Genomic DNA, 16,417 nt, shown 5'->3' with positions numbered 1-16,417 from the left:
TTGCGCGCCGGACTCATCGTCATTGAAGCCTGGTTCAGGGGCTACTGAGGGAGTCCTGGATTAGGGGGTGTCCGGATGGTCGGACTATACCTTCAGCCGGACTCCTGGACTATGAAGATACGAGATTGAAGACTTCGTCCCGTGTCCGGAAGGGACTTTCCTTGGCGTGGAAGGCAAGCTTGGCGATACGGATATGCAGATCTCCTACCATTGTAACCGACTTTGTATAACCCTAACCCTCTCCAGTGTCTATATAAACCAGAGAGTTTTAGTCCATAGGACAACATATACAACAACAATCATACCATAGGCTAGCTTCTAGGGTTTAGCCTCTCCGATCTCGTGGTAGATCTACTCTTGTACTACCCATATCATCAATATTAATCAAGCAGGACGTAGGGTTTTACCTCCATCGGGAGGGCCCGTACCTGGGTAAAACTTCGTGTCCCTTGCCTCCTGTTACCATCCGGCCTAGACGCACAGTTCGGGACCCCCTACCCGAGATCCGCCGGTTTTGACACCGACACCCGTGTTTTGCTACCTTATGTTCCGCTCTATCGGCTAAGTCGGCATCGGGAGAACTACTGCGATTGTGCCCTCGTTCATCCGGATGAGCACCTCAGTAGAGAAAGCCGTAAACTGACTGTCATGATAAAGTGCGAGACTGGTCAACCACTTGATGACTTAGCGGAATCTTCGGGATTCCTCCGCATTAACGAAGGGCCGTTTCCTGGTCATGTATGTACGCGCACCGTATTCGGACGAGCGCGGAGGTACCAGGGGCTATATAGTAGTCCCCCCGTCAAACTCCTATGGCTAAGTGAAAGTGTTAAAGCAATATAGTCTGATTGTCTCGTTCGCTGCACCACCACCTCCTTAATGGACCACGACGTTGGATCAAGTGTGAATACGCGTTTTTTGCGAACACCCCCGCATTATATGTGTGGGGGTTGAAGCCGACGACTGCAAACTTTCAGGTTATATACATATATACATAAACGGCCGCACAGGAGGCATCATAATACTTTCAGGCAAAAGTATAAACACAGCCTTTACAATTCAATAAAACATTGTTTTTACAATGGGAATACATGTCACTAGAACATAATATTCTTCGAGCACTGAGCCTCTATTGAACGAGCGCCTTCAAGGACTTCTTCAAAGTAGTGCTCGGCAGATACTCGGCCTATGGCCGAACTCTGGGTTGCAATAGCGGTGGCCTCCATCTCTGCCCAGTATGTCTTGACACGGGCAAGTGCCATACGCGCACCCTCTATGCACGTCGACCTCTTCATAGAGTTGATGTGCGGCACAGCACCAAGGAACTATTGCACTAAACAAAATAACTATTTGGCCTTGGTCCTTCCGGCCACAGATGATCCACAACAGACCTCATGGCAAGCCCGGACAACCTATGGAGCTCGGCCCACTCGGCCATTCGCTCATTCAACAGCAGCGGACGCACTGGAACATGGAACTGTGACCAGAATAGCCTTTCCACCTCATGATCTTTTTGATCCTTGAAGTACTCGGCCGCATCAGTAGCACTGGCTGCCAAATCCACATATGCGTCTACAAAACTCCATAGTTGATCAAGAGGGGCATACTTCGGATCTCCGAACTTCATCCACAACAAAAAGGGCTTCCCAGCCGCGATATCTCCAGCTTGATGCAGCTCCCCCTTCGTCGCTCTGATTTTAGAGCGGGCTTCCTTGGCTGCTACCATGGCCTTCTCTAGGTCCGCCGCCTTCGCCCGGCTTTCTTTTTCAAAAAGCTGGTAACGGTCGGCGGCATCTTTCAACTCAACGACTGCTACCTCTTGAGCTTGCATTGGATTTCCCCGAAGAGGAAGGGATGATGTAGCAAAGTAGTGTGAGTATTTTCTTCAGTTTTTGAGAACCAAGGTATCAATCCAGTAGGAGGCCATGCTCAAGTCCCTCGTACCTGCACAAAACGATAGCTACTCGCAAACAACGCGATTAGGGGTTGTCAATCCCTTCATGGTCACTTACGAGAGTGAGATCTGATAGATATAATATTTTTGGTATAGAGATGCAAAGTAAAAAGTAAAAGGCAAAGTAAAAAAGCAAAGCAAGATTAAAGTGATGGAGATTTATATGATGAGAATAGACCCGAGGGCCATAGGTTTCACTAGTGGCTTCTCTCAAGAGCATAAGTATTCTACGGTGGGTGAACAAATTACTGTTGAGCAATTGACAGAATTGAGCATAGTTATGAGAATATCTAGGCATGATCATGTATATAGGCATCACGTCCGTGACAAGTAGACCGAAACGATTCTGCATCTACTACTATTACTCCATTCATCGACCGCTATCCAGCATGCATCTAGAGTATTAAGTTAAAAACAGAGTAACGCTTTAAGCAAGATGACATGATGCAGAGAGATAAATTCATGCAATATGAAATAAACCCCATCTTGTTATCCTCGATGGCAACGATGCAATATGTGCCTTGCTGTCCCTTCTGTCACTGGGAAAGGACACCGCAAGATCGAACCCAAAGCTAAGCACTTCTCCCATGGCAAGAACTACCAATCTAGTTAGCCAAACCAAACGGATAATTCAAAGAGACTTGCAAAGATAACCAATCATACATAAAGAATTCAGAGAATATTCAAATATTATTCATAGATAGACTTGATCATAAACCCACAATTCATCGGTCTCAACAAACACACCACAAAAAGAAGATTACATCGAATAGATCTCCATAAGAGAGGGGGAGAACTTTGTATTGAGATCCAAAAAGAGAGAAGAAGCCATCTAGCTACTAACTATGGACTGGAAGGTCTGAGGTAAACTACTCACACTTCATCGGAGAGGCTATGATGATGTAGAAGCCCTCTGTGATGATGGCCCTCTAAGGCGGAGCTCCGGAACAGGCCCCAAGATGGGATCTCGTGGATACAGAAAGTTGCGGTGATGGAATTAGGTTTTTGGCTCTTGTTCTGTTCGTTTGGGGGTACGTAGGTATATATAGGAGGAAGGAGTACGTCGGTGGAGCACCGAGGGGCCCACGAGGCAGGGGCGCCCCCCACCCTCGTGACCGCCTCTCTGATGCCTTGGCATAGGTTCCAAGTCTCCTGGATCATGTTCGGTGAGAAAATCACGTTCCCGAAGGTTTCATTCCGTTTGGACTCCGTTTGATATTCCGTTTCTTCGAAACACTGAAATAGGCAAAAAAACAGCAATTCTGGGTTGGGCGTCCGGTTAATAGGTTAGTCCCAAAACTAATATAAAAGTGGAAAATAAAGCCCAATATAGTCCAAAACAGTAGATAATATAGCATGGAGCAATCAAAAATTATAGATGCGTTGGAGACGTATCAGGCATCCCCAAGCTTAATTCCTGCTCGTCCTCGAGTAGGTAAATGATAAAAAGAGAATTTTTGATGCGGAGTGCTACTTGGCATAATTTCAATGCAAATCTTCTTAATTGTGATATGAATATTCAGATTCAAAAGATTCAAGACAAAAGTTTATATTGACATAAAAATAATAATACTTCAAGCATACTAACAAAGCAATTATGTCTTCTCAAAATAACATGGCCAAAGAAAGTTATCCCTACAAAAATCATATAGTCTGGCTATGCTCTATCTTCACCACACAAAGTATTTAAATCATGCACAACCCCGATGACAAGCCAAGCAATTGTTTCATACCCTAACTTTTTCAAAAAAAAATTAATCTTCACGCAATACATGAGCGTGAGCCATGGATATAGCACTATAGGTGGAATAGAATGGTGGTTGTGGAGAAGACAAAAAGGACAATGATGGTTATGTGAATACATAGACAGACGGAGTGTCACTAGTTTGCCTCTACTTGACTAGCTCGTTGAATCAATGATGGTTATGTTTCCTAACCATAGACATGAGTTGTCATTTGATTAACGGGATCACATCATTAGATAATGATGTGATTGACTTGACCCATCCGTTAGCTTAGCACGATGATCGTTTAGTTTGTTGCTATTGCTTTCTCCATAACTTGAGTCACTAAAAAGTAATCAAGAACTTGAGTCACTAAAGGATTCTCATGATGCACCGATGAAGGAAAATGCTTCTCTATTCGCCGAGCAAACAAAAACATTTCCTGATAAATTTGTCCCACCTTGCTTAAAATGTGTAGAGCGCATCAACACAAATTTCACCGCTAAAACTTCTGATACTGCTGAAAGAAATGCAACTTCTATTAATGTTTAAAGTAATGCCTCTATCAAATTTGTTGCCATTTTTGATAAAATTGTGGGTTTAATAACTTACTTGAGACGGGAATGCTCAAAAGCCTCAAAGGGCACCAAACCCTTTGTGATGTGCTCAAAAAGTTGATTCTTCATAAGAACCCTAGGGAAGGATTGGGATTTCATACAAAACTAAATGTTGATGGCTCGTACTGGACTCCTGAGCAGTATCCTCAAACTAGTTGGGTCCTAGCCAAGAGTAAAACTCTCAAACCTGCATTATTATCGGGATATGACTGTCCCAATACTGTTAATGTTGATGGGTCACTTGACACCAATCACAAACTTTTCAAGCAACAAAATGTTAAGGTTTTTGCTCAGCATACTGGCACCAACCGTAGGACATGTTCAACTAAGAAGCACATATGGGTGGAGAAATCCATCATTGAAAGACTCCCTATTACTGCCAACCTAACCTTGCAGGGAAATTATCTCTCGAAGAAAAATCAATTAAATGATCGACAGGAGGAGTACATGCATACTTATCATTACATCCATGTCTCTGGAAACAATTTCAATGCATATTCTTATGATTACATTAACACTTCATAAATGTGAAACTCCAAAGGTTCTCGAATGAAAACATCTCCTGCACGGTCGAACAAAATAAGGTCTCCACCTCCCACAAGAATCTGGGTAGTGAAAACAAACTAATCTTTCATGCAGGGAAACACATCTTAGGGCTATTCAATGTTATATCTTGTGCCCCGAGAATGAATTGTTGGTTGAGGAATTGTCCTTGCCCTAGTGTTCGTTGTTCTCATCTTCAGTAGTTGTTTGACTCTTTTGACTCACTTTAGTTATCTTTGTTTCTGCATGTTCTCCTTTTAGTTCTTCATTAGGATGTTATTCTTGAGTGGATTGTGTGTTTCGTCCGATGAACTTGTCACTCATAGTTATCTGTTTTGTTTTGATCTTTATTTGGCCGAGTAATTTAGGTTCGGACTTGTTATCCCTCTATTCTTTCTTGTCCAAATCTCTGCTTCTAGTTATGAGTCCACAACTAATTCCATCTGAATGCATTTCTTTTAGACGTTTTTGGTCTAAAAAATGTGTCTCAAAACTTCATCCTTTTTGAGAAAGCCCTCCAAAGTTTGGGTAACCCGCTCAAGCCCGGAGAAACCGCAGTAATCTCTTGAGACATGTCTACGATCTCCACTATCTCGATCATGTGTGTTGAATGTGGAGAGTCCAATCATTGTGGACCGTCGATCTTCCTCAGGCGTTCTTTTGTAACCAAATGCCTGGATGAGCATACCAAATATTAAACATAAGCATAATTGAATCGGTGATACGTTTACGTTCATCGGTGACTATTTTAAGTACTATGCACATGTTGAATTTATTACCAAATCTAACTTAAAACACACTTGCAAACAATGCAATTTATACTCTACAAGGTTCTATAAATATGCACACCTAATAATACACTAGAAATCATTATTAAGATATTAGTTGGACATTATTCTTTAGAAACCTCTAACATGATATTTAATGAAACTAAAGTATACATGAACATACGCACATACATAGAAATATGTACGTGTGCACTATGTAATTCTTTGAATTGTCACAAAAATAATTCAAAGGTAACTCAATTCAAATTTAGCATAAACATAGTGATCAGTCACATAAATTACAACTGATAACGAAGAACACTAGTTAACTATAGGAACTAAATTATTTCATTAACTAACTAAATAATAAAATTATACACCTTATAGAATAAAAATAAAAATTATAAAATTTTGGTATAAAGTATCTTTTTTATTTTGCCCCGTGGGTCCGCAGTTTGTTTGGACCGTCCCTCGATATTGCAATACTTGGTCCTTTCCAAAAATCTAAATTTGTCATCATTGATTTCAATACTGGACATTTGCGGAACTAAGGAGTTGATATTATTATCTAAGAGGGCCGATGCCTACATACGAAATCAAACTAGATGATCAATTTTCAAAATATATTGCATGCAATAAATGATTGAATGGATATAAACACTACAAACATAGACATTACGTTGCCATGAGACCCTACAATGATGTCCTTAAAAGCATTCTGCATCAACCCACAACATCGATTCATCAAAATGGATCTAAAAGGCAAACAGACAAAGACAAACTTTAACAGAATCATGATCAAACTTTGATTTAGGAGAGGGATTAACCTGTGGATGTGGTTGTTGAGCTGTTTTATCTCCAGCAATAGTTGCATGCATTTCACCTTTAGTCCGTTGTTCACTTAATTTACCTACATCAGAGAGACCATTTTCTTCAGATCTTGCCCGCTTGCGCTCAGCAATTGTGGTAACACTTGCAGTAGCAGCAGCATCATGAGTAGCTGGAGTTGAAGTAGCCGGACTACTCTTTAGTGGAATTGTCATCCCTAGCACACCAGAAGTTGACAAAACATTTGAATGAAAAAGAGTATTAGATCATCGCAAAATTCATCATGATTTATCACAAAATAGCATCACCATTTATCATAGTTTATCACCAAACACATATCCAGACACCGGCCATACTTTATCACATATGACAAATGATGAGATCACTGCATACCGGAAAGTCTTCGTTGTCGGCTGCTCGGTGCAGACATGGAAAGGGTGGAGATAAAGGGAGGCGTCGGTGGCTCCGTCCAGGCGAGCAGAGGGACACGTCAGTGTGGTTCTGGCTTCGAGGGAGAAGAAGATAGCAACGAGCCTTGGCCTGCGGCCTCGAGGTCGGTGGATCTTGGGCCTTGGTGTTTTTAGGGGAAGATGTCGGCTAGGTTATAACAGGGGAGAGAGATGGGACTATGAGGGGAGCGAGTGCCGAGTGCGGTTGTGTGTTTGGTAGATTGGGTGGGTCGGGGGAGGCCGGTGAGCCGTTTAGTGGGCTGCTGATTTCAGGTCTCTCACGTCTTCTATTCCATAATTGAGGGGTATTTTGTGATGGAATATGAGGACGGTAATAAAATGAGGCCTGAACCCGACCAAGTCTGATTTTGAGTTGGACTGTCCATGTCTATATTTTTATGAGGCATTTCCTACTCCATGGGATTTTCACATACCGAAATGACGCAAGACGGAATGGGATTCAACATGCTACATGTCACCATCCTATATGGCGGCAAGTATCGGCCGCTTATCTACTCACAATTGCATCAAAGTGTTTTGTTCGTCTGACTCGTGATGGTTATAGTGCCTTTGGGCGACCGAGGCTTGAGTTTTGACAAGTTCTGGCGGCAACCACCATCTCTCCTCCCCCCTCTTCCGGACGGGGACGGATGGAGGTGGCGACGGTGTTCCTGGAGACGAGCCTGGGCACCCGCCTCGCCGTCTCATTCCCCGCCTCCGCCACCACCGTCGCCGACCTCAAGCGTGCGTACTTTCTTTCTTTCTTTCTCTCCTCAAGATGAATCCTCTCTTCTTCTTATTTGATTTCTTGCCTCACAACAGAATAACAGATGAGAATGACATCTTGATTATCAATTTCCTTTCCTTTTGGGCAGGAAGAGTGGGCCACATCGCCGTCCAATCCATCAAGGTCCGTCCGTATCGCCGTGCTTTCCCCCACATCCTAGCCTAATCTGCTATTCCTCTTCCTCCAAAACAAAACAAAATAATGAAGTAATGATCCAAGAAAGCGCAGGTGAAGCAGGGAGGCTCCTTGTACCTCCTCACCGACTCCATAGCACCTCAGTAGGGCAGCCAAGCTGTATGGCTACAGGTAAACAAACCTTCCTAGTACCATTTGTTCACTGGATGATTACTTTGTGTTGTTGCATCAGCCCATCCTAGCTAGCCATCAGGGCTATGCCCCCGGAAATGTTATGTCGTTTTGAAGATAAACTTCCAACCGTGGCCACTGTGTTCCCAAGACAATAAAATGCATATACATTATTTATTCGTAGAGAAAAGTAGACACTGATTAAATGACTACTCAACAGAAATGCTTGCCCTATATAGCCTGTATGATGAAGGAGCTTCTTATCAAGTTATTATATAGTAGGTGTATGTTTTGAAGATAAACATAACCTCACTGAGGGACATGATGAAATCTATGTTAATATTTTGCTGCAGTAATTAGATGACCCATGCACTGAATCAATATTTTTCGTGCTGTGGAATGAACGTTTCAAGCAATGTTTTAATTGTTGTATAGTTAGCTGAATTTAGACAAATATAGACAAATATCCAATATAGACAAATATCGATGGTTTGATCAGTATTTGTTTTGTCATGTTACAGTGGAACAGCCTTGGCGCAGTGGTAAAGCTGCTGCCTGTGACCATGAGGTCATGGGTTCAAGTCCTGGAAACAGCCTCTTACAGAAATGTAGGGAAAGGCTGCGTACTATAGGCCCAAAGTGGTCGGACCCTTCCCTGGACCCTGCGCAAGCGGGAGCTACATGCACCAGGTTGCCCTTTTTTTTTTGTTACAGTGGAACAGCATGCACGCACTGTTATCGGTAAACAAAAAGGATTCATTTGAAATGTTAAAATCGATGAGGATGTTCTTTTAAATCGGTATAGCACTCGTGGAATTCTACTAGAATGGAAATAAAAAACAAACAAACAAAATCTTTGTAAGGCATAAATAAACTCAACACATGGTTGTCACTTTCTGAAATGCAAACTCTGGGTTCAGATTTATGCAGATTACTGAGGAAGCTGGTACTAGTTGATCAAATGGAAATATTAGCTCTTCAATTTTAGTACACTTTTCCTTTTCGAAAAAGAGATGGGTTACTTACTTAGGATGGATAGACCATCCTGTCTTGTGTGGGAAGAAACTGAGTCATCTTTGGTCATATTATTATTATTATTATTATTATTATTATTATTATTATCATCTTGTTCCTTTTTTGTTTGTGGCTGATATATATAGTAGAATGATTCTGAAATGGAGTTTTTACTGTGTGGAGCAGCTGAAGAGGAGAAGAGGGAGTGTCGCATTTTGGGTTGGAAGCTAGCAAGGGGTTGATGCGCTAAAAAATCTGTGGTTGGTTTGCTTATTTTGGTATTTCTTTTTCACAAAACAAAAGACAATGCCATGTTGGTTTGATACACTGAGATTGGTGGTGTATGTATGTATGTATGGAATGTTGAGTGTTGCTGGTTCATCAAATCAGACTTGCATGTATTAACTACTTGAAGAGGAGGATGCATGGCAATGGGCTTGTCTGTTGTCTCTCCTTACAAACATGAAAGAATGAATCACATTATTTCTTCTCCAAAGTTATGGAACTTTTTTATTTATTTTTGACATGGAGCATCTTTATTCTTCCATTAACCTGAGCGCACAGCAATGTTGTTGGCCACCAAGTCTTGGACCATACGACTTGGGGATTGACGTCCATGTTTGCACAGAATTGAATGCTGAAATCCCGCAACCTTAAAACAGAAAAATGTTAAGAAGCATGTCAAATTGCAAATCCCCATCCACCCCACCTTGCGAGGAATTCGGCATCGATGCTAGTAATTCCCAGCATATCACCATCACAAGAGTTGATGATCTGGAACAAACTTGGTTTCATCAACATTTAGCTTCTTCTCCTTTGCACTGATTTTGTTCCTCGGAAGAAACTAGCACTGATGATGAAACCTTCTAGTCTAGATACAACATTATGGCCAGGCCAGGCAGCTGAGCCTGCGCTTGGCTGTTTCATCCATCTTAACTAGCAGCAGCACTTGTACTAGCAGTAGACACTAATAACTAATCAATACGTAATAATCACGACACCTATTATTATTGCATTCATCTTTCTTCTCTTCTCTACAAAAGGAGAAAAAAAAAGCAGCAGCAGCACAATAACAAGAATGCATGAAATGATCCAAGAAAGCTAAGCTTCCTTAAAAGTGTCAAACTAAAATGAGTGCATCATCATGCTAATTAAGTAGTAATCTCATCTCATATCATCGGTGTTCATTCATGATACACCTTGCTATCATGCTAGCTAGACAGCATTCACTTAGAGTCATGCCAAGATTACAGTTTGCAAATTCATGATTGCCTGGCCTGGCCTTGTCCACACAAATAGAGTATGTCGCAAGCGCATAATCGATAGCAAATGGAGGGAGGGAGGGAGTGCCTTTCACCAACACAGCTCAAACGCGCTCAAAACGGACATAACTAGGATAGTTTCTGCAACTATTATATCTATTTGCACAAATACCTCGACGCTTTCCAATCGTTAATACATAAAGCCCGATAAGCATGTCTTGGGTTGGTACGCAAATCGGATCCCCAATAGCGGGAGATAAGAGATTCATATGAGAAAACATAAGTAAACGACTACTCGCTCATAGACCCCCAGAAAAACGATGACTCCAAGCTTTGGTTCGTTCATCAGAATCCTCCTACTCCTCTCTCTTCAGTCGTCAGACACACTCACACTTGAGCCAGACAGCCTGCTCTAACAACACCTGGCGACACATCAAGACAATGCTGCAAAACAAAACAAGTAGGCACCAAGTTAAGTCGGCCACATCAAGGGGAAGCTGTTTTAGGAGAATTGCAAAGCAATAGCAACTCCTATCGGCAAGATCACTGCACAAGAGGTATACCTTTCCGTTGGTAGCATTCGTGCGGTAACCAGCGTGTCCCTGCTTTGCTCAAGTGGTCGGTGCGGATGACTTCACTGCAATTGAAACAACACTGGCACACATCATCATCAACATCATCTAAAGGCAGCGGAATCGAGCTTTTTCTAAAAATTTATACGAGTCTTACATACATACATACTGTTTCTTAGACAGCCGGTCTCCTGGATGATGGTACTTGCAGTTCATCTGGAACTTACAGTAGCCCTGCCTCATGTAGTGGTTACACTCAGGTTCACCGGGCCTCTCAGGATACATGATGCTCTCTTCTTGTTGCTCCACACCATTATCTGACCTTGTCAAACTATCGTACGCCCCCGAGCCAGTTCTCTCACCAAATGCTTCCTGAAACAGCATAACATCCATGAGCACCATGGGTAAGAAATCAGGGAGGAACAACTGAATTGAGCATCTACTTCGTTTCAGTCGGGTGACCCAACATATCTCTGGTTCTGAGAAATGAAAAAAAATCTAACAAGGTCGCGATCAGTATTGTAGCAATACAAGGTCAAAGAGCAACCTGCATTGCACTTGAGATTGTAGATAAAAAAAATTGTTTGCTATTACACAGATAACCATAACTATTTTGTTTCAACTGGGTGACATGATATATTTCTACTTCTGAGAAATGAAGAAAATTCAACAAGACCACGATCAACATTGTATGAAAGTCAAAGAGCACCCTGCATTGCACTTGAGATTGTAGATAAAAAAAAATTTGTTTGCTATTACACAGATAACCATAACTATTTTGTTTCAACTGGGTGACATGATATATTCCTACTTCTGAGAAATGAAGAAAATTCAACAAGACCACGATCAACATTGTATGAAAGTCAAAGAGCACCCTGCATTGCACTTGAGATTGTAGATGAAAGAAATTGCTTGCTACTACACAGACAACCAATATTTACTACTCCTAGCGCTCCATAGTCCACACCGTCATTTTTTTTCAGTGACCATCTTTGTGTCGTGTGAATACTTCAAACATTCGTAGTGCAGATGTGCAATAGGAACGGAAAAGGTTCTAAACAGACTTCATTCATACAATGAGGTAGTACACAAGCGTATAGAAATAGTAACACTCCCACTGTAAATTGGACAAGAATTCTCAAACACACGATTTATTCAGTTTTCATTTGCATAAATGTCAATGCTAGTAAAGATCTCTATCCAGTAGAGAAGCAAACATAGTTTTCTTCCCCGGTTCCCATTACACAGGACTGAGCTGACCAGTACCATTTACTATACTTAATGGCATGCCTAAAAATGCAACAGGGATCAGCCAGAGAAAAAGGAACAATTGCAAACTAGTTATGATTGAATCAACAGTGTTTACTTGAACATCGACCACTGATAATAGAATATACCTCTGTAGTTGAACTTGAATGTATATCTTTGGGATGACGAAATTCACATGCTGATCCAAATTGACATTTCCCAGTTTTCATATAGAAAGGACAATCTGGCATGCCAGGTCCAATCTGATCAGAGTGAGCTGCAAGTCTATCTTTTGGATGGTGAAATATACAAGCAGACAGATATTTGCATTTCCCAAACTGCAAGTAGTACCGGCACTCTGGCTGACCAGGTCTCTCAGGATACTGCGGTTGCTGGGGAAGCATATAGTCTTGTAATGTGATTCTTGTAGATGGATGATGTTCATCAGTGGTAACAGATCTTTTTGCATCTGTTGGGCTCTGCATGGTAGGATTTGAAGCCTCTGGGTGATAAAACTTACATTGTGCCCTAAGTTTACAGTACCCACGCTTCATAAGGAATGGGCATTCTGGTTCATCAGGTCTCCCAGCTAGGTATTTGTCTTTTGGGTGGTGATAGTTGCATGCTGATGCAAATTTACAATCACCAAATCTCATGTAGAAGGGGCAATCTGGTTTGCCAGGCCTCTCAGGATAGTTTACCTCTTCTTTGTCTTTTGACTGTTTTGGGTGGTGATATTCTGGTCTGCCAGGCCTCTCAGGGTAATCCACGTGCCCCCCCTGCTTGCACAAAGGTCCATCTGAACTATCTGCTGAACAGCAACCATCGGAATCGTCTGATGACCAGCCTGACTTCTGCATGAAGCAGATACGATAAGGAAATTAACAAAAAAGGCACAGAGCAGTCAAAATCTAGGAAAGCACAGTGCAGTGTCACAAAGTAGCAGTATCCAAGAGATGTGTGCAAATGAAGATCAAAACATCGCATAATATAGGGAAGAAACAGCACGTACCTTTTTCGCCTTTCCTTCCGTACCAGGCAGTACTTTTTGGGGAGGTAGAAGCATTCTAAATATGCTTGGTGGCAGGACACCAGAGCTACATGAGTTGTCATGGTCAGAAGACTTCTTTGAGTATGATGTGTCATCTACGATCGCACCATCAGAAGGTTTCTTCAAGTGTGATCTGTCATCTAAGGTCGCACCATCAGAAGGTTTCTTCAAGTGTGATCTGTCATCGAAGGTCGCATCATCGGAAGATTTCTTCATGTGTGATCTGTTATCTAAGGTCGCATCATCGGAAGATTTCTTCATGTGTGATGTCTCATCTAATGTACGGTCAGAAGATTTCTCCATTTGCTGCAAAGCATTATCCTCCCACCCTGTTGGTGGATTGAACTGAGCATCAATGACATGGTCTGGATGGTTAAAATGGCAGTTTTTGCCATATCTGCAAGCACCAGTTCGCATATAGTAGTCACAGTTTCTTGCTCCCTGAAAAGTAATTTAGACTACCATTCAGTTTCAACATTTTCCATATAAATCATAAGTACCAACTCCAACAGATGAAAAGATAGCATAGGCATACTTCTCGAATGGGAAGGCCAAGGCGGTTCAGTTCCAGAATTTCTGCAGCGCCATGGTTTCTTCTTTCAGAGGGACGCCATGATTCATCTGACCTAGATTTAAGCTGCTGCAGTGACAACATCATCAAAAAGGAGGATGATAAGTTACTAAATAGCTCATGAACAAAGTAGTGAATGAGGTACATATTAATCAGGCTTTCAAACGTCCACTACAATTATCAGCACATAAAACTTTTAAAATGCTACATCATTTCTTGCTTATCTAGGGACTAGAAAGGATGCGAGAGACTACATTTTTATACAGAAAAGGCCATGCATATGAACATATATGTAGAAGCATACAGCAGGGACTGCAGGTGTGAGCTTAATGCATTGAAATATAGATCCCAATACTACCTACACGGTTGCATGACAAATGGCATGGATATGACAGCGATAATTTACACAACCTATTGTGCTAAGCAAAATTGCAGCATTCAACAAAGTATGGAAACCAACAAAGTTTTCTTGCCAAAAAAAGTTTAAAGTAATACATAATATGATAGTAAAGTGACGCAGATTTTACCGGTGGGTGATTGAAGTGGCATGAGGGCCCGTATGTGCAGGTCCCTTTTGACATGTAAGAGGGGCAGTTAAGTTTTCTGGGCTTTTGTGGATATCTTCTAGCAGGCAGCTTATACTTCTCCTTGCTAGCTGTACCCCAATCTCCGGTACCTTGATAAGCTGCCGTGTCCATAGCACGATCATCCTCAGGCAGCTTAACCTTCTCCTCGCTAACTATACCCCAATCGCCGGTACCTTGATAAGCTGCCGTGTCTATAGCACGATCATCCTCAGGTGCACCCCACTCATGGCGGACACGCTCCACTACATCCTGGTGCTTATCAACAGTGAAATCAGAGTGTGTTGCTCCCTGTTTATCGCCGGTCCTTTGCTCCATCATGTTCCCCTCAGCATGAACACCATCCATGTCCTTGCCTGCTATCTGTGCATCACCGATGCGTGGCTCAGCCTCATTCTTCTGACCTTCCAAAGCAGTAGCATCACTGGATGTACCCCAGTTATCGACGATGACCTGTTCCTTCAGATAGCCATGTCCCTCCACATCAATATCATCCTTGGTTCTGCCATTTTTGTCGATGACACCTTGATTCCCCACCGTATCATGTTCCTCCACAGGACTCTCATCCTTGATTGTTACTATTGCATCGCTGGCATATTGCGCCACCGCCTTATCATGGTCTTTCACCACAATATCATCCATGGGCACTGTACCCTGGTCGTCTACGATCGACAACTTAACCTGATCTTCCGTGGCAAGATCCATGTACCTTGGGTCAATGACACCTTGCTCCACCACCATCTCCTTTTCTTTGACAGTGTACTCATCCTTGGTTGCTCTTGAACATTGCTCCAGCACTTTCTCTTGCTTCTCAACAGCAATGTCATCGGCTCCGTCAATGATACCTTGCTGCAACACCTTGTGATCTTGGACAGAATCATCATCATCCATGGTTAAATCGACAACACCTTGCTCCTCCAGCACCTCTTGTTCTTCAACAGTAGCATTATCGTCCACATCATCATCACTCTTCATGGTTGTTCCCAGGTCATAATAAGTGGTACATTGCTCCACACTCTTTCCTTGATCCTCGACAGCAGCAATGTGATCTGTGGTAGCGCGCGTTCCTTCCACGGCAACTAGCAGCAGCACCTCGTGATGTTTGACATCATTGTCATCATCTATGGCTGCATCCCCTTGGTCAATGACACCTTGCTCCACCACCTGCTGGTCATCCTTAGCTACATCATTCTCCATGGTTGTTCCCAAGTCATCATAAGTGGTGCATTGCTCCACATTCTTTCCTTGATCCTCGGCAGCAGCAATGTCATGAGTGGTAGGGCGCGTTCCTTGCGCGGCACTTAGCAGCAGCACCTCGTGATATTTGACAGAATTATCACCATCCATGGGTGCATACCCTTGGTCAATGACACCTTGCTCCGCCACCTCCTGATCATCCTTAGCAACATCATCCTCCATGGTTGTTCCCAAGTCATCATAAGTGATGCATTGGTCCACTGCCTTGTCATGGTCATCTACAGCAGTGGCACCTTCCTCTTGAACTTGCACAAGAGCATCAGCATTCTCAGTTGATCCCAGCTGATGAGCTTCCGGTGTCTCTTGTCCCTCAGCAGCAATGTCTTGATCCCTTGGGTGGGTGGCATCTTGAACTTGCACAAGAGCATCATCATCATTCTCCATGGCTGTTGTTAGTTGTTGACAAGAGGAAGAGGTGGTACTAGTACATTGCTCAATAAGTGGCTTCTTGTCCTGATCATCATCAAGAGCAACAGCAAGAGCAACGGCATCATGTATTACACTTTGCTCCACCACCTCATGATGATGATGTTTGACAGCATTATCATCATCTATGGTTGCATCCCCTTGCTCCACCTCCTCCTCGTGATCATCCTTAGCAGCAGCATCGTCCTTGTGTTGCTCCAGGAGGTTGAGGCCCTCCTGGTCCTGGTCCTGGTGGAGGTGGAGGTGGAGGTGGAGGTGGAGGGCGGCTTCATCCAACAGGCCACCGCAGGGCTCCTCCTGGACCTGGTCCTGGTCCTGGTGGTGCTCCACGGCAGCGGCAGCGGAAGGAGGTCGGGATGGCGATGGCGTGGGGGGTTGAGGAAGGTGGAGAGCCCTCTTGGCCCTGGGAACGTGGTGGTGGTGGTGGTGGTGGTGGTCCTGGTCCTGGTCCTGGTCC

The 16,417-nt window shown here is 43.0% G+C and overlaps 1 protein-coding gene across 1 annotated transcript; it reads right to left on the bottom strand.

Moving 5' to 3' along the window:
- Positions 1 to 10,140: 10,140 nt before the first annotated feature.
- Positions 10,141 to 16,416, bottom strand: LOC119357286 (the record flags this gene model as incomplete). Its single annotated transcript, XM_037624280.1, has 7 exons — positions 10,141 to 10,695; positions 10,815 to 10,905; positions 10,989 to 11,195; positions 12,221 to 12,925; positions 13,084 to 13,563; positions 13,658 to 13,762; positions 14,221 to 16,416. Coding segments are annotated over 7 exons (3,795 nt in total), but the record flags the coding sequence as incomplete, so codon positions are not given.
- Position 16,417: the final 1 nt, after the last annotated feature.

Source organism: Triticum dicoccoides, chromosome 1A (assembly GCF_002162155.2).
Source record: "Triticum dicoccoides isolate Atlit2015 ecotype Zavitan chromosome 1A, WEW_v2.0, whole genome shotgun sequence".
NCBI classification, from domain to species: domain Eukaryota; kingdom Viridiplantae; phylum Streptophyta; class Magnoliopsida; order Poales; family Poaceae; genus Triticum; species Triticum dicoccoides.
Note: the sequence above shows the minus strand (reverse complement) of the source record. Positions and strands in the feature narration are given on the sequence as shown.